This window comes from Nerophis lumbriciformis, linkage group LG13, assembly GCF_033978685.3.
Source record: "Nerophis lumbriciformis linkage group LG13, RoL_Nlum_v2.1, whole genome shotgun sequence".
Taxonomy (NCBI): domain Eukaryota; kingdom Metazoa; phylum Chordata; class Actinopteri; order Syngnathiformes; family Syngnathidae; genus Nerophis; species Nerophis lumbriciformis.
The window spans coordinates 3,253,507-3,277,216 of record NC_084560.2 but is presented as its reverse complement, the minus strand read 5'-3'; the positions used below and the strand labels follow the sequence as shown (position 1 = coordinate 3,277,216).

The window sequence follows — 23,710 nt, the reverse complement described above, 5'->3', positions numbered from 1 at the left end:
AGCCTTTGCTTGGTACAACAAAAACAGCAGGTTTGAGGCAAACAACATTACATGTTTTTTAATACAATAACATCGTACAAATAATATCATGACTCCCTTTAAATACAAAACTCAAAAGCAGTGAAGTTGTCACGTTGTGTAAATGCTAAATGTCAGAAAAATTGTACGTAAATGGTAAAAAAAATTGCTGTTTTTGTTGCACCAAGCAAAGGCTTGTAAAATTCCATTGTGTACGGTGGGAGGAGACGGGAGGGGTTATCTATTTTGATCCCAGACCTGCCCAAGCTCGATCCAGGACCAGTCCAAGCCCGAGGCATCTTTTTCTTTTGTGTTAATGTGACCCCCCCATTCCTTTAGAAACAGCTGTTGTGTAAAATAAAAAGAGGTGGCGTACAATCTTTCTCCAGAGCGTGCTGGAGACTGAACAGGAGCACAGCCCAGACGTTTCTCCTCAAATTGAGCCAAATTTAATTCTGTCTCTGTTTAATTCCTTGCTTCTTGTCTCGTTTAATAGATGTCATCGGTGTTTGAACCTGACAGTAAAGAAAAACTCAGTAGACTTTTGATTAGGTACACGTGTAAGGAAATAAAATACAAAAGCCAAAAGCAGTGAAGTTGTCACGTTGTGTAAATGCTAAATGTCAGGAAAATTGTATGTAAATTATCAACAAACTGTTTTTGTTGTACCAAGCAAAGGCTTGTAAAATTCCATTGTGTACGGTGGGAGGAGTCGGAAGGGGTTATCTATTTTGATCCGAGACCTGCCCAAGCTCGATCCAGGACCAGTCCAAGCCTGAGGCATCTCTTTCTTCTGTGTTAATGTGACCCCTGATGCCCCCCCCCCCCCCCCCATTCCTTTAGAAACAGCTGTTATGTAAACAGGGGGAAGTCCAAATAAAAAGAGGTGGCGTACAATCTTTCTCCAGAGCGTGCAGGAGCACAGCCCAGACGTTTCTCCTCAAATTGAGCCAAATTTAATTCTGTCTCTGTTTAATTCCTTGCTTCTTGTCTCGTTTAATAAATGTCATCGGTGTTTGAACCTGACAGTAAAGAAAAACTCAGTAGACTTTTGATTAGGTACACGTGTAAGGAACTAAAATACAAAACCCAAAAGCAGTGAAGTTGTCACGTTGTGTAAATGCTAAATGTCAGAAAAATTGTATGTAAATGATCAAAAAACTGCTGTTTTTGTTGCACCAAGCAAAGGCTTGTAAAATTCCATTGTGTACGGTGGGAGGAGACGGGAGGGGTTATCTATTTTGATCCGAGACCTGCCCAAGCTCGATCCAGGACCAGTCCAAGCCTGAGGCATCTCTTTCTTCTGTGTTAATGTGACCCCCGATGCCCCCCCCCTCCCATTCCTTTAGAAACAGCTGTTATGTAAACAGGGGGAAGTCCAAATAAAACGAGGTGGCGTACAATCTTTCTCCAGAGCGTGCAGGAGCACAGCCCAGACGTTTCTCCTCAAATTGAGCCAAATTTAATTCTGTCTCTGTTTAATTCCTTGCGTCTTGTCTCGTTTAATAGATGTCATCGGTGTTTGAACCTGACAGTAAAGAAAAACTCAGTAGACTTTTGATTAGGTACACGTGTAATGAAATAAAATACAAAAGCCAAAAGCGGTGAAGTTGTCACGTTGTGTAAATGCTAAATGTCAGAAAAATTGTATGTAAATGATCAAAAAAACTGCTGTTTTTGTTGCACCAAGCAAAGGCTTGTAAAATTCCATTGTGTACGGTGGGAGGAGTCGGGAGGGGTTATCTATTTTGATCCGAGACCTGCCCAAGCTCGATCCAGGACCAGTCCAAGCCTGAGGCATCTTTTTCTTTTGTGTTAATGTGACCCCCGATGTCCCCCCCCCCCATTCCTTTAGAAACAGCTGTTATGTAAACAGGGGGAAGTCCAAATAAAAAGAGGTGGCGTACAATCTTTCTCCAGAGCGTGCAGGAGCACAGCCCTGACGTTTCTCCTCAAATTGAGCCAAATTTAATTCTGTCTCTGTTTAATTCCTTGCGTCTTGTCTCGTTTAATAGATGTCATCGGTGTTTGAACCTGACAGTAAAGAAAAACTCAGTAGACTTTTGATTAGGTACACGTGTAATGAAATAAAATACAAAACCCAAAAGCGGTGAAGTTGTCACGTTGTGTAAATGCTAAATGTCAGAAAAATTGTATGTAAATGATAAAAAAAACTGCTGTTTTTGTTGCACCAAGCAAAGGCTTGTAAAATTCCATTGTGTACGGTGGGAGGAGTCGGGAGGGGTTATCTATTTTGATCCGAGACCTGCCCAAGCTCGATCCAGGACCAGTCCAAGCCCGAGGCATCTCTTTCTTCTGTGTTAATGTGACCCCCGATGCCCCCCCCCCCCATTCCTTTAGAAACAGCTGTTATGTAAACAGGGGGAAGTCCAAATAAAAAGAGGTGGCGTACAATCTTTCTCCAGAGCGTGCAGGAGCACAGCCCAAAAGTTTCTCCTCAAATTGAGCCAAATTTAATTCTGTCTCTGTTTAATTCCTTGCTTCTTGTCTCGTTTAATAGATGTCATCGGTGTTTGAACCTGATCGTAAAGAAAAACTCAGTAGACTTTTGATTAGGTACACGTGTAATGAAATAAAATACAAAAGCCAAAAGCAGTGAAGTTGTCACGTTGTGTAAATGCTAAATGTCAGAAAAATTGTATGTAAATGATCAAAAAACTGCTGTTTTTGTTGCACCAAGCAAAGGCTTGTAAAATTCCATTGTGTACGGTGGGAGGAGTCGGGAGGGGTTATCTATTTTGATCCGAGATCTGCCCAAGCTCGATCCAGGACCAGTCCAAGCCCGAGGCATCTTTTTCTTTTGTGTTAATGTGACCGAAAACAATGGCTGTTTACATACGCCCCCCCCCATTCCTTTAGAAACAGCTGTTATGTAAACAGGGGAAGTCCAAAAAAAAAGAGGAGGCGTACAATCTTTCTCCAGAGCGTGCTGGAGACTGTAGAGGAGCACAGCCCAGACGTTTCTCCTCAAATTGAGCCAAATTTAATTCTGTCTCTGTTTAATTCCTTGCTTCTTGTCTCGTTTATTAAATGTCATCTGTGTTTGAACCTGACAGTAAAGAAAAACTCAGTAGACTTTTGATTAGGTACACGTGTAATGAAATAAAATACAAAAGCCAAAAGCGGTGAGGTTGTCACGTTGTGTAAATGGTAAATAAAAAGAGAATACAACAAATCCTTTTCAACTTATATTCAATTGAATAGACTGCAAAGACAAGATATTTCATGTTCACACTGAGAAACTTTGATATTTTTTGCAAATATTAGCTCATTTGTGTCAAGACTAGGACCATGGCGTGGTTTGTTCTCCCGTGGTGCAAATGATTTGGACCAGACGTGGCGTGAAGGTGAAGACATTTTTAATTTTAACACTCAAAAAAAAGAAACAAACAAAAGGCGCTCACAGTGGAGGTACAAAACTTGGCTATAAACACAAAACTTGCACAAAGGCAGCAACTATGAACAATGAAACAAAAACACTAACTGTGGCATTAATAAACAAAAACTTACTTGGACGTGGCATGAAGTGCGCAGAGGTAAACAGATTGTGACGGGTATGATGTCGCCAGGGAGACTTTCTGGCAACAATGGGTTTAAATAATAGTGACATGATTAAAGACAGGTGCGTGAGTCGTGAGGGCAGGTGAAAACTAATGGGTTGCTCTGGTGACAAACAAGAGTGCACAATGAGTCCAAACGTGGAACAGGTGAAACTAATGGGTAACCATGGAAACAAGACAAGGGAGTGAAAAGCCAGAAACTAAAGAGTCCAATAACTAAACAAAACAAAACATGACTAAAACAAAACATGATTACACAGACATTTGGAATTTGATGCCTGCAACATGTTTCAAAAAAAGCTGGCACAAGTGGCAAAAAAGAGTGAGAAAGTTGAGGAATGCTCATCAAAGACTTATTTGGAACATCCCACAGGTGAGCAGGCTAATTGGGAACAGGTGGGTGCCATGATTGGGTATAAAAGCAGCTTCCATGAAATGTTCAGTCGTTCACAAACAAGGACGGGGCGAGGGTCACCACTTTGTCAACAAATGCCTGAGCAAATTGTTTAAGAACAACATTTCTCAAGCAGCTATTGCAAGGAATTTAGGGATTTCACCATCTACGCTCCGTAATATCATCAAAAGGATCAGAGAATCTGGAGAAATCACTGCACGTAAGCCACGATATTACACACCTTGGATCCCTCAGGTGGTACTGCATTAAAAAAGCGACATCAGTGTGTAAAGGATATCACCACATGGGTACTTCAGAAAACCACTGTGAGTAACTACAGTCGGTCGCTACATCTGTAAGTGCAAGTTAAAACTCTACTATGCAAAGCCACAGCCATTTATCAACAACACCCAGAAACGCTTCGCTGGGCCCGAGCTCATCTAAGATGGACTGATGCAAAGTGGAAAAGTGTTCTGTGGTCTGACGAGTTCACTTTTCAACTGAATAGACTGCAAAGACAATATATTTAACGTTTGAACTGGTAAAATGTGTTATTTTTGTCACGACTTGGTCCCGGGTGTTTGCTTTTCCGGAAGGCAACGGAAAGTTGGCTCGGGCGAGACGGGAATGTGAGTACATATGTTATTTAATATATCAAAAAAGAACAAACGAAAAGCGCGCACAATGGCGGCAGTACAAAACTAGGCTATTGAAAACAAAACTTGCACATAGGCAGAAACTGTGAACAATGAAACAAAAACACTAACTGTGGCATTAATGAACAAAAACTTACTTGGCATGGACTATGAAGTGCGCAGAGGTAGACAGAGTGTGAAAGGGGTATGAATGCGGATGTCGCCAGCAAGACAAACTGAAAACAATGAACTTAAATACTACAGACATGATTAGTGAAAACAGGTGCGTGACTCAAAACGTGAAACAGGTGCGTGACGTGACAGGTGAAAACTAATGGTTGCTATGGTGACAAAACAAACAAAAGTGCACAAAAAGTCCAAAAACAAAACCGAACATGACAAAAACAAAACATGATCACACAAACATGACAGTTTTTTTCAATTATTAGCTCATTTGGGGATTTGATGCCTGCAACATGTTTCAAAAAATGTGCTCAAAAAGGTTTTTAAACATAACTAAAATAAATAGACACAATGTTAGGAAAAAAACACTATTTTGCATTTCTCGCGTTTGTTATGCTTCACTGAAGTGTTTTAGTCTGTTTTAATAGCTAATCTGTTATTGTTGTATTGTATTTATTGGTTTGTACAAGGGTTGTACCGCTACTAGTATAGCATCGCGGTACTCATGAATCAAAAACGGTACTATACTCTCTTTGAAAAAGACCGGTTCCCGGGCGTGACGGCGCGTGGCCACGTGGTGACATTGCTGGTTTTCGGAGCAGAGGAGCATGTTGGGCAGCGCACACACACAGAGTACTTACAAGCAGACACAGTGTGTAGACAGAAAAGGGAGAATGGACGCATTTTGGTGTAAAAAGTCAAGATAAAGGTGAAGTTATAACACTGAAACACCCTCAGGAAGAGATGCTTTAAGACATGGCTAGATAGCTAGCGGCTAACGTCCATCCACAGTGTTTTAGCTACTTCTAAATCACTAATCCTGGCCTCAATGGCGACAAATAAAGTATGGAGGAATAGCTAAACATGCTTCACTACACACCGTAGGAGGATACAATAGCTCACCACCGTCACAATGTAAACAAACGCCATGGGTGGATCTACACCTGACATCCACTGTAATGATACCAAGTACAAGAGTGTATCTAGTCGATACTCCTATGATTACATCGATATTTTTTAATTTTTTTTTCATTCATATGATGTTTATAAAGTCATGAAATACGTCCCTGGACACATGAGGACTTTGAATATGACCAATGTATGATCCTGTAACTACTTGGTATCGCATCCATACCTAAATGTGTGGTATCATCCAAAACTAATGTCAAGTATCAAAGAAAAGAAGAATAAGTGATTATTACATTTGAACAGAAGTGTAGATAGAACATGTTAAAAGAGAAAATAAGCAGATATTAACAGTAAATGAACAAGTGGATTAATAATCCATTTTTTACAGCTTGTCCTTTATAATGTGTACAAAATAATAGGTGTATAAATGACACAATATGTTACTGCATAGACTAATTAGGAGTCTTTGTTTGTTTACTTACTACTAAAAGACAAGTTGTCTAGATTTGTTGTTACAATGAAGACAATAATTACATTTTGTTGTGGTCCCCTTTATTTAGAAAAGTATTGAAATACAAACCCCGTTTCCATATGAGTTGGGAAATTGTGTTAGATGTAAATATAAACGGAATACAATGATTTGCAAATCCTTTTCAAGCCATATTCAGTTGAATATGCTACAAAGACAACATATTTGATGTTCAATCTCATAAACTTTATTTTTTTTTTTTTGCAAATAATAATTAACTTAGAATTTCATGGCTGCAACACGTGCCAAAGTAGTTGGGAAAGGGCATGTTCACCACTGTGTTACATGGCCTTTCCTTTTAACAACACTCAGTAAAGGTTTGGGAACTGAGGAGACACATTTTTGAAGCTTCTCAGGTGGAATTCTTTCCCATTCTTGCTTGATGTACAGCTTAAGTTGTTCAACAGTCCGGGGGTCTCCATTGTGCTATTTTAGGCTTCACACATTTTCAATGGGAGACAGGTCTGGACTACAGGCAGGCCAGTCTAGTACCCGCACTCTTTTACTATGAAGCCACATTTGGCTTGGCATTGTCTTGCTGAAATAAGCAGGGGCGTCCATAGTAACGTTGCTTGGATGGCAACATATGTTGCTCCAAAAGCTGTATGTACCTTTCAGCATTAATGGCGCCTTCACAGATGTGTAAGTTACCCATGTCTTGGGCACTAATACACCCCCATACCATCACACATGCTGCCTTTTACACTTTGCGCCTATAACAATCCGGATGGTTCTTTTCCTTTTTGGTCCGGAGGACACGACGTCCCCAGTTTCCAAAAACAATTTGAAATGTGGACTCGTCAGACCACAGAACACTTTTCCACTTTGTATCAGTCCATCTTAGATGAGCTCAGGCCCAGCGAAGCCGACGGCATTTCTGGGTGTTGTTGATAAACGGTTTTTGCCTTGCATAGGAGAGTTTTAAATTGCACTAACAGATGTAGCGACCAACTGTAGTTACTGACAGTGGGTTTCTGAAGTGTTCCTGAGCCCATGTGGTGATATCCTTTACACACCGATGTCGCTTGTTGATGCAGTACAGCCTGAGGGATGGAAGGTCACGGGCTTAGCTGCTTACGTGCAGTGATTTCTCCAGATTCTCTGAACCCTTTGATGATATTACGGAGCGTAGATGGTGAAATCCCTCAATTCCTTGCAATAGCTGCTTGAGAAAGGTTTTTCTTAAACTGTTCAACAATTTGCTCAGGCATTTGTTGACAAAGTGGTGACCCTCGCCCCATCCTTGTTTGTGAATGACTGAGCATTTCATGGAATCTACTTTTATACCCAATCATGGCACCCACCTGTTCCCAATTTGACTGTTCACCTGTGGGATGTTCCAAATAAGTGTTTGATGAGCATTCCTCAACTTTATCAGTATTTATTGCCACCTTTCCCAACTTCTTTGTCACGTGTTGTTGGCATCAAATTCTAAAGTTAATGATTATTTGCACAAAAAAAAATGTTTATGAGTTTGAACATCAAATATGTTGTCTTTGTAGCATATTCAACTGAATATGGCTTGAAAAGGATTTGCAAATCATTGTATTCCGTTTATATTTACATCTAACACAATTTCCCAACTCATATGGAAACGGGGTTTGTACATTTTGGTACCGGTACTAAAATATTGGTATGGAGACAACACTACTTTGAAGAAATAAATTGGATGTGGTTTGAAGTGCAATGTGAGGAGGGACGGACTGCGTACTCTAAATATTTTCATCTTGGTTATGATTGAAACCGTAGTGGTTCTTGTCTCAAATAGCTCATGCTGACTTTTTGTCTTGTAGAATGTGCTGGAAATACACTATATTGCCAAAAGTATTGGGCCACCTGCCTTGACTCACATATGAAGTCGAAGTGCCATCCCATTCCTAACCCATAGGCTTCAATATGACCTTTTGCAGCTATTACAGCTTCAACTCTTCTGGGAAGGCTGTCCACAAGGTTGCCGAGTGTGTTTATAGGGAATTTTTCACCATTCTTCCAGAAGTGCATTGGTGAGGTCACACACTTATGTTGGTGGAGAAGGTCTGGCTCTCAGTCTCCCTTCTAATTCATCCCAAATGTGTTCTATCGGAGTTCAGGTCAGGACTCTGTGCAGGCCAGTCAAGTTCATCCACACCAGACTCTTGTCATCCATGTCTTAGAAGAGGAAAGGGCCTGCTCCAAACTGTTCCCACAAGGTTGGGAGCATGGAATTGTCCAAAATGCTTTGCTATCCTGGAGCATTCAAAGTTCCTTTCACTGGAACTAAGGGCCCAAGCCCAACTCCCGAACAACAACCCCACACCATAATTCCTCCTCCACCAAATTTCTCACTCGGCACAATGCAGTCCGAAATGTAGCGTTCTCGTGGCAACCTCCAAACCCAGACTGGTCCATCAGATTGCCAGATGGAAAAGTGTGATTCATCAGTCCAGAGAAGGCGTCTCCACTGCTCTAGAGTCCAGTGGTGATGTCCTTTACACCACTGCATCCCACGCTTTGCATTGGACTTGGTGATGTATGGCTTAGATGCAGCCGCTCGGCCATGGAAACCCATTCCATGAAGCTCTCTGCGTACTGTACGTGGGCTAATTTGAAAGCCACATGAAGTTTGGAGCTGTGTAGCAAGTGACTGTGCAGAAAGTCTTTGCACTATGCTGACCTCTCTGTCAGTTTACGTGGCCTACCACTTGGTGGCTGAGTTGCTGTTGTTCCCAAATTTTTCAATTTTTTCATAATAAAATTGACTTTGGAATATTTAGGAGCGAGGAAATTTCACGACTGGATTTGTTGCACAGGCGGAATCCTGTGACAGTTCCACGCTGGAAATCACTGAAAGCGGCCCATTCTTTCACAAATGTTTGTAGAAACAGTCTCCATGCCTAAGTGCTTGATTTGATACACCGGGCCAAGTGATTAGGACACCTGATTCTCATCATTTGGATGGGTGGATAAATACTTTTGGCAATATAGTGTATATCTACAAAAAAAAAAGGACATACCTCTCGAGTAACAAAACACTCCAGTGGAAACGTTGTGATGATGCTGACGCCAAAGCAGAAGCGCCCAGCCGCTGCCAGGTTGTCATCTCTGCAGAAGTTCTCAAATATGTCTCCTTTTAGCAAACACACGCACACACACACACACACACACACACACACGCACACACACACACACAATATTGTATTTGTTACTTTCTTGAGACCTGAGAAAAATGCCTCCCTCTTTAGGACCAGCCTTTCTAGATATATAAAGTAGTGTATTTACAACATTGATAATATATACAGGTAAAAGCCAGTAAATTAGAATATTTTGAAAAACTTGATTTATTTCAGTAATTGCATTCAAAAGGTGTAACTTGTACATTATATTTATTCATTGCACACAGACTGATGCATTCAAATGTTTATTTCATTTAATTTTGATGATTTGAAGTGGCAACAAATGAAAATCCAAAATTCCGTGTGTCACAAAATTAGAATATTACTTAAGGCTAATACAAAAAAGGGATTTTTAGAAATGTTGGCCAACTGAAAAGTATGAAAATGAAAAATATGAGCATGTACAATACTCAATACTTGGTTGGAGCTCCTTTTGCCTCAATTACTGCGTTAATGCGGCGTGGCATGGAGTCGATGAGTTTCTGGCACTGCTCAGGTGTTATGAGAGCCCAGGTTGCTCTGATAGTGGCCTTCAACTCTTCTGCGTTTTTGGGTCTGGCATTCTGCATCTTCCTTTTCACAATACCCCACAGATTTTCTATGGGGCTAAGGTCAGGGGAGTTGGCGGGCCAATTTAGAACAGAAATACCATGGTCCGTAAACCAGGCACGGGTAGATTTTGCGCTGTGTGCAGGCGCCAAGTCCTGTTGGAACTTGAAATCTCCATCTCCATAGAGCAGGTCAGCAGCAGGAAGCATGAAGTGCTCTAAAACTTGCTGGTAGACGGCTGCGTTGACCCTGGATCTCAGGAAACAGAGTGGACCGACACCAGCAGATGACATGGCACCCCAAACCATCACTGATGGTGGAAACTTTACACTAGACTTCAGGCAACGTGGATCCTGTGCCTCTCCTGTCTTCCTCCAGACTCTGGGACCTCGATTTCCAAAGGAAATGCAAAATTTGCATGGTTGGGTGATGGTTTGGGGTGCCATGTCATCTGCTGGTGTCGGTCCACTCTGTTTCCTGAGATCCAGGGTCAACTTGGCGCCTGCACACAGCGCAAAATCTACCCGTGCCTGGTTTACGGACTATGGTATTTCTGTTCTAAATTGGCCCGCCAACTCCCCTGACCTTAGCCCCATAGAAAATCTGTGGGGTATTGTGAAAAGGAAGATGCAGAATGCCAGACCCAAAAACGCAGAAGAGTTGAAGGCCACTATCAGAGCAACCTGGGCTCTCATAACACCTGAGCAGTGCCAGAAACTCATCGACTCCATGCCACGCCGCATTAACGCAGTAATTGAGGCAAAAGGAGCTCCAACCAAGTATTGAGTATTGTACATGCTCATATTTTTCATTTTCATACTTTTCAGTTGGCCAACATTTCTAAAAATCCCTTTTTTGTATTAGCCTTAAGTAATATTCTAATTTTGTGACACACGGAATTTTGGATTTTCATTTGTTGCCACTTCAAATCATCAAAATTAAATGAAATAAACATTTGAATGCATCAGTCTGTGTGCAATGAATAAATATAATGTACAAGTTACACCTTTTGAATGCAATTACTGAAATAAACCAAGTTTTTCAAAATATTCTCATTTACTGGCTTTTACCTGTACATACTATGCAAATATAAAAAAGCTTCTTGTGAAAAAAGAGTTGGAATTTCACAAGAAAAAGGTCACAATTTCACAAGAAAAAGGTCGCTATTTCACATGGAACATTTTGAATTTTGGCAGTATTATAATAAAAGTCGTCATTTTACTCAACACAATCAAAATTTACAAGAAAAACTGAACATTTGTGCAATATTATGATAAAAGTTGAAATTTTACTCAATGACAGTCGCAATTTTACAAGAAAAGCTCAACATTTTTGACAATTTTATGAAAAGAGTCGTCATTTTACTCGACAAAAGCCACAATTTTATAAGACAACTTAAGAATGTTGGCAATCTTATAATAGTAAGCGGAATTCTTGGCAAAATTATGACAAAAGTCATAATGTTACTTAAAAAAAAAGCAATATATTACAAGGACCAAAAAAAAAGGCAATATTCGGATAAAAGATAAAAATAATTTTATATCCATTTTGCATTAAATAGTAATAATTTTACATTAAAAAGTAATAATTTTACGAGAATTGCAATATTACAGAAACAGAAAGAATATGAGACATTTTTCCCAATTTTATAAGAAAAAAGTCAACACATTGTGAGAAAAAGACTGCCTTTAGTTCATTTATTTTGGGGGGAATTTTTTGTTTGTAATTGTTATTAATCTTCATTATTTACTTCGTTATTACAGGATGTCTCTATGTACATATGCATTTTATTTTTTTAATTAATTTTGGCCGGAGGGGGCGCATCTTAATTTCTTACACACACTTGTTATTTCATATGTTGACCAGAGGGGGATGACTTTTAAAAGCGACACACAGTCAATTAGAAAAATCCCTCATTTTGACCAGCAGGGGTGCTAATGAGACATTGTCTTTTAGATGCAATGTTATTGATTTATGTCATCACTTGTTCACACCTCCTCATATGGAAGATACTTTTCCTTGGGGAGCAATACAAGAACACACACATGCACACACACACACACACTCTGGTCAGTGTGTGTGTGTGTGTGTGCTGTCAAGTGACACACTCAAGGTGTGTGTGTGTGTGTGTGTGTTCCTACCTTGCGTGTATCCCGTGAAGGTGACGTAGCCTCCCAGTGCGAACACGGCGCTGATGGCGAGCGACGTCCCCACCGAGATGTGCGTGACCTGAGTCCAGTGGGTCAGCGTGGGCTCTGCCAGGGAACCGTAGATGAGAAAGCTGTTGTGGTGACATATGAACGCTGTGGAGAAACAAAAAAAAAAAGGCCCACATGCTTTTACTTTGAAAGTGTCCTGAAAGAAGCATTCCCACTCCAGTTTTGAGGCCCGAAAATGTGTTGTCCTTAACCGAGGTCACGCTGCTGGGTTTCTGTCTCTCTCGTAAGTGTGTGTCTTTCTTCAGGGCAATCTGCACCAACGAAGCCGGAAAAAACACAAAAAATGGTTCTTTCTGCAAATATTCTCATGAATTGAACCTTCCAGCAAGTCAACTGACATCAATGGTCATGTGAGGATAACAAGCATGACAGACTCTAGAATATTATGTTAGATCCACTATGGACTGGACTCTCACTATTATGTTGGATCCACTATGGACTGGACTCTCACTATTATGTTAGATCCACTACGGACTGGACTCTCACAATATTATGTTAGATCCACTATGGACTGGACTCTCACTATTATGTTAAATCAACTATGGACTGGACCCTCACACTATTATGTTAGATCCACTATAGACTGGACTCTCACTATTATGTTAGATCCACTATGGACTGGACTCTCACACTATTATGTTAGATCCACTATGGACTGAACTCTCACTATTATGTTAGATCCACTATGGACTGGACTCTTACTATTATGTTAGATCCACTATGGACTGAACTCTCACTATTATGTTAGATCCACTATGGACTGGACTCTCACTATTATGTTAGATCCACTATGGACTGGACTCTCACACTATTATGTTAGATCCACTATGGACTGGACTCTCACACTATTATGTTAGATCCACTATGGACTGGACTCTCTCACTATTATGTTAGATCCACTATGGACTGGACTCTCACACTATTATGTTAGATCCACTATGGACTGGACTCTCACTATTATGTTAGATCCACTATGGACTAGACTCTCACACTATTATGTTAGATCCACTATGGACTGGACTCACACTATTATGTTGGATCCACTATGGACTGGACTCACACTATTATGTTAGATCCACTATGGACTGGACTCTCACACTATTATGTTAGATCCACTATGGACTGGACTCTCACTATTATGTTAGATCCACTATGGACTGGACTCTCACTATTATGTTAGATCCACTATGGACTGGACTCTCACACTATTATGTTAGATCCACTATGGACTGGACTCACACTATTATGTTAGATCCACTATGGACTGGACTCACACTATTATGTTAGATCCACTATGGACTGGACTCTCACACTATTATGTTAGATCCACTATGGACTGGACTCACACTATTATGTTAGATCCACTATGGACTGGACTCACACTATTATGTTAGATCCACTATGGACTGGACTCTCACACTAATATGTTAGATCCACTCGACGTCCATTGCACTGGTCGCACAGGGGGGTGGGGGGGTTGAGTTTTTCCTTGCCCTGATGTGGGATCTGAGCCGAGGATGTGGTTGTGGTTTGTGCAGCCCTTTGAGACACTCGTGATTTGGGGCTATATAAGTAAACATTGATTGATTGATGATTGATTGATGATTGCAACTGTTTTTAAAAGCATATGAGCAAAACTGTGAGCATGAATTATTCTATGTTATGTTGTTGGAGTTGTCCATGACCAAAGATCGTATATTGCGGGAGGATGATGTTGTATTTGATTCAGGCCATCTTATTGTTAGAGCCATTTCAGACATCCATCCATTTTCTACTACTTATTCCCTTTGGGGTCGCGGGGGGCGCTGGAGCCTATCTCAGCTACAATCGGGTGGAAGGCGGTGTACACCCTGGACAAGTCGCCACCTCATCGCAGGGCCAACACAGATAGACAGACAACATTCACACTCACATTCACACACTAGGGACCATTTAGTGTTGTCAATCAACCTATCCCCAGGTGCATGTCTTTGGAGGTGGGAGGAAGCCGGACAAAGTAGTTGGGAAAGGGCATGTTCACCACTGTGTTACATGGCCTTTCCTTTTAACAACACTCAGTAAAGGTTTGGGAACTGAGGAGACACATTTTTGAAGCTTCTCAGGTGGAATTCTTTCCCATTCTTGCTTGACGTACAGCTTAAGTTGTTCAACAGTCCGGGGGTCTCCGTTGTGCTATTTTAGGCTTCATAATGCGCCACACATTTTCAATGGGAGACAGGTCTGGACTACAGGCAGGCCAGTCTAGTACCCGCACTCTTTTACTATGAAGCCACGTTGATGTAACACGTGGCTTGGCATTGTCTTGCTGAAATAAGCAGGGGCGCCCATGGTAACGTTGCTTAGATGGAAACCTATGTTGCTCCAAAAGCTGTATGTACCTTTCAGCATTAATGGTGCCTTCACAGATGTGTAAGTTACCCATGTCTTGGGCACTAATACACCCCCATACCATCACACATGCTGCCTTTTACACTTTCACCCTAGAACAATCCAGATGATTCTTTTCCTCTTTGGTCCGGAGGACACGACGTCCACCGTTTCCAAAAACAATTTGAAATGTGGACTCGTCAGACCACAAAACACTTTTCCACTTTGTATCAGTCCATCTTAGATGAGCTCAGGCCCAGCGAAGCAGATTTTGTTTCTGGGTGTTGTTGATAAACGGTGTTCGCCTTGCATAGGAGAGTTTTAACTTGCACTTACAGATGTAGCAACCAACTGTGGTTACTGACAGTGGGTTTCTGAAGTGTTCCTGAGCCCATGTGGTGATATCCTTTACACACTGATGTCGCTTGTTGATGCCGTACAGCCTGAGGGATGGAAGGTCACGGGCTTAGCTGCTTACGTGCTGTGATTTCTCCAGATTCTCTGAACCCTTTGATGATATTACGGAGCGTAGATGGTGAAATCCCTAAATTCCTTGCAATAGCTGGTTGGGAAAGGTTTTTCTTAAACTGTTCAACAATTTGCTCACGCATTTGTTGACAAAGTGGTGACCCTCGCCCCGTCCTTGTTTGTGAATGACTGAGCATTTCATGGAATCTACTTTTATACCCAATCATGGCACCCACCTGTTCCCAATTAGCCTGTTCACCTGTGGGATGTTCCAAATAAGTGTTTGATGAGCATTCCTCAACTTTATCAGTATTTATTGCCACCTTTCCCAACTTCTTTGTCACGTGTTGCTGGCATCAAATTCTAAAGTTAATGATCATTTGCAAAAAAAAAAAAGTTTATCAGTTTGAACATCAAATATGTTGTCTTTGTAGCATATTCAACTGAATATGGCTTGAAAAGGATTTGCAAATCATTGTATTCCGTTTATATTTACATCTAACACAATTTCCCAACTCATATGGAAACGGGGTTTGTACATCAATAACTTACATGACTGTATATTTGGCATTTTTCTACATTATTGGTATGTAGTTTAAAATATTATATTTCACTTCCTATCCATGTAGCTGCGCTATATTAGTTTGCTCTGTTTAAAAAATAATAATTACAACTGTACCTCTAACAACCAAAAAGCTGTGAAAACGATGATGCTGTGTTCCAAATGTAAATTATTTACTGAACTTGTGTGAGCCTATGGCTTTGCACCTTGTTATATATATATATATATATATATATATATATATATATATATATATATATATATATATAAAACAACATTTGACGTCACTATGGGAAGTTTTGACGGAGCAGAAACGTGTGAACTCGTTGGGAGTTTCCTCCTCTCCCAGCTCGCTAGCCTCAATCTGAACCTTGGTATTTACCGTGATGACGGACTGGCAGTGTGTCGCGCCTCGCCAAGGAGCAGCGAGAATACCAAGAAGCGCATATGCCAAATTTTCAAAGAGAACGGCCTACGGATCACGATTGAAGCCAACAAGCAAACCGTCAACTTCCTTGACGTCACTTTCAACCTGAGAAATAACAGCTACCAACCATTCACGAAACCCAACACAACACTCCAATACGTGCACCATGACAGCAACCACCCACCCACCACCACGAAAAGAATACCTACCGGAATCAATAAAAGGCTATCGATGCTGTCATCTAGCAAAGCTGAATTTGACCAAGCAACCCCCCCGTACCAAAAAGCCCTTGATGAAAGCGGATACAATTTCACCCTCACCTATGAACCCACGCCAGGAAACCAGCCAAAAAAGAACAGAAAACGAAACGACATCATCTGGTACAACCCCCCATACAGCAAAAACGTCTCAACTAACATTGGACACAAATTCCTCAATCTGATTGACAAACACTTTCCCAAAGACAACACTCTAAGAAAAGTATTCAACAAGAACAACATTAAATTGAGCTACAGCTGCATGAACAATATACGACAAATCATCTCAAACCACAACAAAACAATTGCAAATGAGCCGTCGGCCCCCAGACAGAGCGACTCCAAAACCAACAAAGACTGTAACTGCCGAAAGAAACCTGATTGCCCTCTCAACGGGGGGTGCTTACAACCATCAGTTGTCTACCAATCTAAGGTAATACGCAAGGACATTAACACATCCGACACATATGTAGGATTAACCGAGGGAGAATTCAAAACCAGATGGAACAATCACAAGGCTTCTTTCAGGAACAAAAACCTGCGAAATACCACAGAACTCAGCAAACACATTTGGGACCTCAAAGACAATAATGTTGAATATTCAATAACATGGCAAATTCTTGCATCCAGCACACCTTACAATAGTGGTAATAAAAGATGCAACCTATGCTTGAAAGAGAAACTGTTTATTATTTACCGTCCAGACCTGTCATCCCTCAACAAGCGCAGCGAAATTGTGACAGCATGCCGCCATAGACGGAAACACCTCCTAGGTAACACATGAGCCAATCACCACGCCCCTACGCCAGCCTGTACCCACCCACTCTGTGCCCTATATAAACCATGGTATGCGAATGCTCCCATTAAAACCTCCTGATGATTGAGGGTACCCCCCCTCATGAAACAGGCCTGTAGAGATGAAATAGTCTTGTGATTTTTTTTCCCACACATACATATATTGCGCTCTACTACGGTATCGAGCACTATTTTTTGGATAACCTTATTAAGACATATATATATATATATATATATATATATATATATATATATATATTTTATTTTATTTTTTTTGCATTCTATTTTAGTTACTTTATTGAGTTTACAACCCCCTGGCGCTGTTTTGTACTGCTTTTGTACTTATTTTGATTATTATTTCTCAATTGTTTGTAAATGTTGCAACTTATAAAAAAAGGTTTATAAAATAAAAAAAATAAAAAAAATAAAAGTTTGCTCTGTTTAGACTGGGTGTCGTAAAGTGTCATTAACTGTCGTAAAGTGTCAGTAACTGCCGTGGATGTGACGTTTTTTTGGAAGATCTAATAGGGCATGGAGCAACAGCTTTTTTGACCGTGTTAAACGGTTGTATGTAAATAAATGTATTTATATTATTGGTATGTAGTTTAAAATATTATATCTCACTCTTTATCCATGTCGCTGTGCTTTATTAGTTTGCTCTGTTTAGACTGGGTGTCGTAAAGTGCCAGTAATTGCCGTAAATGCGACGATGTTTTGTTTTGGAAGGTCAGTTGACCGTGTTAAACGTATGTCAATTTATATGCAAATGAATGTATGTATATTATTGGTATGTACTTTAAAATATTACCTTTCACTTCCTAGCCATGCAGTTGTGCTCTATTAGTTTGCGCTGTTTAGACTGGGTGTCGTAAATTGCCGGTAACTGTCGGAAATTGATCAAAAATGCAAATCAATGAAGGAGATAAATAAATAAAAATGAAAAAAAAAAAATGTGACGATGTTTTGTAATGAACCGCAGCTTTTTTGACCGTGTTAAACGTACGTATCCTATTGGCGTATAGTTTAAAATATTACCTTTCGCTTCCTGTTGCTCTCCATAGTTTGCTCTGTTTAGACTGGGTGTCGTAAAGTGCCAGCAACTGTCGTAAATTGTCAGCAACTGCCGTAAATGCGACGATCTTTTGTTTTGGAAGGTCAGCTTTTTTTGACCGTGTTAATTAATTATTAATTATTAATTATTAATTATTAATTATTAATTAATTATTGGTATATAGTTTAAAATAGTATTCTTCCCTTCCTGTCCAAGGACTAAGACGTCCTAGCGCCTCAGTGACGTGTATGTGCTTACGTAATCGGTATTATTTGTTTTTGCTATTCTTGTTTGTCAGGAAGAAAAGTGAAAATAAACCCTGTCATTTTTGTTTTATATACTTTGGATTGGCGTCAGCATATTGTTATGATGGGACGCAGGAACAGCTGATCAAAAGAAAACGTTATGCCCTGCCGAGGAGACGACAAAGGAAGGTTAGTTGCCGGTGTCGTGCGAAATGTTGTATTTTTTTTTTTTTTTTTTTTTTAATTGAACAACAAACATACATTTATAATTCACACAACAGTCAAGGCACTTTCAACAACAAGGAAATAAAACGAAAGCAAATACAGATAGACTATTAAATAATAATAATGTAACCTATTTTTATGGGCTTGCCTATTTGTGATGTTAAATTCCTGTTATAAGCTGTTATACAGCTCTTATTTTGAAGGCGCAAAGAGCGGAAGTGGTGACACGTTGTAGTGGAGTGGAGCTTTTTGAAAGAAAGGAAATAAAGTGGTGTAAAACTGCAGCCTCCGTGTTTGTTATTTTGTAGTTTTATACAGTTCAGGCGACATGTATAAACCCTCGGTTACATTACCCTGTGTCACCACTTCCGCTCTTGGCGCCTTCAAAATAAGAGCTCAATGCATATACTGTGTAACAGCTTATAACAGGAACTTAACATCACAAAGAGGCAAGCCCATACAAATAGGTTACAATAATAAAAATATATTTAAAAAGACAAAAAGGGCTACCTAAATCACTTTAAATGTTTTTAACTAAGATATCAATTTAAGGGCTTGTGTACTCTTTAATCATTCTCGGGGTTTGGTGGTAGCGGGGGTGTATATTGTAGCGTCCCGGAAGAGTTAGTGCTGCAAGGGGTTCTGGGTATTTGTTCTGTTGTGTTTATGTTGTGTTACGGTGCGGATGTTCTCCCGAAATGTGATTGTCATTCTTGTTTGGCGTGGCTTCACAGTGTGGCGCATATTTGTAACAGTTTTAAAGTTGTTTATACGGCCACCCTCAGTGTGACCTGTATGGCCGTTGATCAAGTATGTCTTGGAGTCACAGAAGCCTCATACAACATGTGACTGGGCCGGCACGCTGGTTGTATGGTGAAAAAGCGGACGCGACGACAGGTTGTAGAGGACGTTAAAGGCAGTGCTATCACGGCACGCCCTTAATATTGTTGTCCGGGTGAAAATCGGGACAAATTCGGGAGAATGGTTGCTCCGGGAGATTGTCGGGAGGGGCACTGAAATTCGGGAAAAATCGGGAGGGTTGGCAAGTAAGTTGCTAGGGCGGGAAAGCCATTCAAAGAAGGTGAAATCATTAAAAAGTGCATGTTAGATTTTTTAAGGAAATTTTTTCTTTCCGGCCCAGCCTCACCCAGTTTCTGCATCCAGTGGCCCCCAGGTCAATTGAGTTTGAGACCCCTGCCTTAAAGGAATAACTATTTAGCCCAGGGGTGCTCACACTTTTTCTGCAGGCGAGCTACTTTTCAATTGATCAAGTCGTGGGGATCTACCTCATTCATATATATCATTTATATTTACTTATTTATGAAATATATGTTTTTGTTAACAAGTTAAAGGTGTTTAATGATAATGCAAGCATGTTTAACACATATAGTTAATATTGTTAACAAGTTAAAGGTGTTTAAAGATAATGCAAGCATGTTTAACACATATAGTTAATATTGTTAATACATTAAAGGTGTTTAATGATAATACAAGAATGTTTAATACATATAGTTAATATTGTTAACAAGTTAAAGGTGTTTAAAGATAATGCAAGCATGTTTAACACATATTAAGGCTGAAACGACGCGTCGACGTGGTCGACGTCATCGGTTACGTAAATACGTCGACGCCGTTTTTGTGCGTCGGCGCGTCGCATATTTACGTCACACTACTGTCATGGCGGAGCGCAAAGCAGACGATGCGAGCGAGGGGAAAAAAGCACGCCAAAAGTCGTCAAAAGTGTGGGAGTATTTCACCAAACGGCCTAATAATGTTGTTGTATGCACATTGTGTCGAGCGGAAATGGCCTATCATAGCAGCACAACGGCTATGAACGAACATTTGAAAAGAAAACCCCCGACAGCGTTCTTGCCATCACCATCAACAAGTCATTCGTCCGCGTGCGTATACGTTGTCATTATTACACAAAAACATGAATGTGTCATTTGTATCTGCGTTGTAAATTCATAAACTAAAGCACCGTTTGCTCTGAGAGGCGCGTTTGGCGTGCCTGTTCAGTGTTTACAAAGACGCGCTCCTCTTTAACGCTGTGGAGAGGCGGCGGGGGCGAGCGAGCGGCGAGGCGGGGCGCGCCGGGAGCGACGCCGCAAGAGACAGGGGACGACGAGCGAGCGAGGAAGAGGAGCTGAAAAGCGAGGAAAGAAAGAGAAAAGAGTTGGAAGAGAAAAGACTTTGTGTAAAATTAAAAGATTGTAAACCTGGCAAAGTCATCTGGCGTTCAGTCTGTCGGTCCTGAAAGAACCCCACGGCACAAGACGTGTCACAAACGCTAACGTTAATTAGTTGTGCAAATACCTTTTACAACATTAACAGTTACATATACTATGTACAAACCAACAATTAACTTTCACTTTAATCATACTATCATTGTTGTGTTATTAAGCAAAATAAGCAATACTTTTACTTTTGTTGAAATGTTTACACTGTACACTTTTTTGTATTGGATGTTTAGCTTTATTTTTGCACATTTTAGCAAATAAGCAATACTTTTACTTTTGTTGAAATGTTTACACTTGTTACAGGATATTTCCGTTTTGCACTTTTTTGTATAGGATGTTTATCTTTATTTTTGCACATTTTAAAGCAAAATAAGCAATACTTTTACTTTTTAAATGCTTATACTATTCCAGAATATTAAGATTTGCACTGGATGTTTACTTTTATATTTGCACATTAAAAAGAAAATAAGCTACTTTTAATTTTGTTAAATGTTAAAAGTTTTAAATGTTTACATTGTTACAGAATATTTTGTCATGTTGTTGTCAATGTTGACTGAGTGGCCATACTTTTTTTTTTTGTAAATAAATGCCATGCCTTTTGAAAAAACTGGCCTACATTTATTTTTTCCTCTTCATTTTAAATAAAAAAAATAATCGGTAAAAGGAAAAATAATCTATAGATTAATCGAAAAAATAATCTATAGATTAACCGATTAATCGAAAAAATAATCTATAGATTAATCGATAGAAAAATAATCGTTAGCTGCAGCCCTAACACATATAGTTAATATTGTTAACAATTTAAATGTGGTTAAAGATAATACAAGCATGTTTAACACATATAGTTAATATTGTTAACAACTTAAAGGTGGTTAAAGATAATACAAGCATGTTTAACACATATAGATTCCTTTCTTTCATGAAGACAAGAATATAAGTTGGTGTATTACCTGATTGTGATGACTTGCATTGATTGGAATCAGACAGTGGTGCTGATAACGTCCGCATTTTCGAATGGAGGGGAAAAAAAGTCCTCCTTTCTGTCCAATACCACATGAAAGTGGTTGGTTTTTGGCATCTTATTTGTCCAGCTTCCGTACTCCTTTGTATACACTTTACAAGAAATACATTGTCGGCAAACTCCGTAGCTTGCTAGCTTGTGCACGCCAGCTTTCTGAGACTCTTATTTTGGTAGCGCAGGCAGGATGAAGCAGAGCTTTTATTGTGCAACTGTGCAGTCGGTCTTTGGAGTTTTGACGACGGGTACGGCGCCAGAGTCTGTTGAAATAAAGTGTTTCTCGCCTTCCAGTTGGTAATTTTAATGAGCTGGCAGCAGCCAGCGTCATCTCAGAAGACCCTCGGGTGCCGTGAATGTCAATCAAGTGACGAAAGTGACGTCATAGTGAAGATTTATGATCGCTCATTTTTAGGACTATTTTTTTAATGCCTGGCTGGTGATCGACTGACACACCCTCCGAGATCGACCGGTAGATCGCGATCGACGTAATGAGCACCCCTGATTTAGCCTAAGCCCCGTTTCAGCCACACTAAACTAGCGTTTAAGGTTCCCCTCCTCGGACAATTTTTTACACGGGTAAGTGCTCCGTGTATTTCTTGAATCTCAGGCTCTTAGCTTCGTATGGACTCATTGATTGTTTACAAACTGAGTTCGGAGAGGAAGTGACGCCAGAAAGACCGTGCCCCACACAGGGAGTGACGTCAGAAAGAACGCGCCACAGCCAGCTTCATAATAAAGCGGTTTCGTAACTCGGAGTTAACCGCTGGAAATATGGAGGTGAGTCATCCAGACATGCCCGTGTTTCTCCTTCTTCTACATGTACAGACACTTGTGGAAATCACACATGGATACCTTAAGAGAAAGCCATTGCAGCTATTTGGGATACAACACTTCTCAGACGGCAAGAGAACTTTCCAATGTCCAGGTCAGCCGTGATTCTACTTACCGAAAAACTTTGTCCATTTGTCAAAGGAGAGTCAATGAGAATGCGGGCTCCCGTGGATGTGATAAAAAAGTTAGCGTCTGCTTTGTATTACCCGGCCGTCGAGGGAAGACTACGGAAAACATTGAATGCTTTTGGACTGGCAAAGCAGACTGTATCAGTTATTGTCCGCCATGTATGTCTCAAACTCAACGTCTAGGTCCAGAGTGTATAAAGTCACCAAAAAGGAATGGACAATGAAGGTGAAGGCAAAAGAGTGAGGAGTGTCCTGACCAGATATCTACATCCCTAGATTGATTGTTGTCTAATGTTCTTTATCGCATTGTTTACGTGTCTAATAAAGATGTGATTAATTGATGATGTCTCAGGTGTGATTCACTACAATAGTCACACTGGATTCCAGTTCATTGAAATACCACAACACTGGATATTGTTCAGATAAGTTACATTTAAGAACTTGCACACAAAGCAACACTGGAGGTGACTATGACGTCTGCATTTTCCGCGCATGCGTACTAGGTCGTGTTGCGGCGGCTGACGGGAAGGTGGGAGGTGGTTTTAAAACGGTGGCATTGTTGTGTGTGTGGACACAGATAAGGTTAGGTGGGATTTACCCTGGATAAACGTATCCGGCTTAGTGCCAGTCCAGAAGCATTCGCCGTTTTCCGTAGTCTTCCCTCGACGGCCAAGTAATACAAAGCACACACTACCTTTCTTTTTTTATCACATCCACGGTAGCCCGCATTCTCATTGTCTCTCCTTGGACAAATGGACCAGGTTTTTCGGTAAGTAGAATCACGGCTGACCCGGACATTGTAAAGTTCTGTTGCCGTCTAAGAAGTGTTGTATCCCAAATAGCTGCAATGGCTTTCTCTTAAGGTATTCATGTGTGATTTCCACAAGCGTCTGTACATGTAGAAGAAGGAGAAACACGGGCATGTCT

The 23,710-nt window shown here is 40.4% G+C and overlaps 1 protein-coding gene across 1 annotated transcript in view; it reads right to left on the bottom strand.

Moving 5' to 3' along the window:
• Nucleotides 1-23,710, bottom strand: part of slc38a11 (solute carrier family 38 member 11) — a 55,337-nt gene that overhangs the window by 2,426 nt on the left and 29,201 nt on the right. The window contains exons 9-10 of the mRNA XM_061971774.1: nucleotides 12,092-12,253; nucleotides 9,243-9,355 (exon numbers count right to left, since the gene is read on the bottom strand). Coding sequence (XP_061827758.1) covers nucleotides 9,243-9,355; nucleotides 12,092-12,253 — 275 coding nt within the window. The remainder of the gene's footprint in view (nucleotides 1-9,242; nucleotides 9,356-12,091; nucleotides 12,254-23,710) is intronic.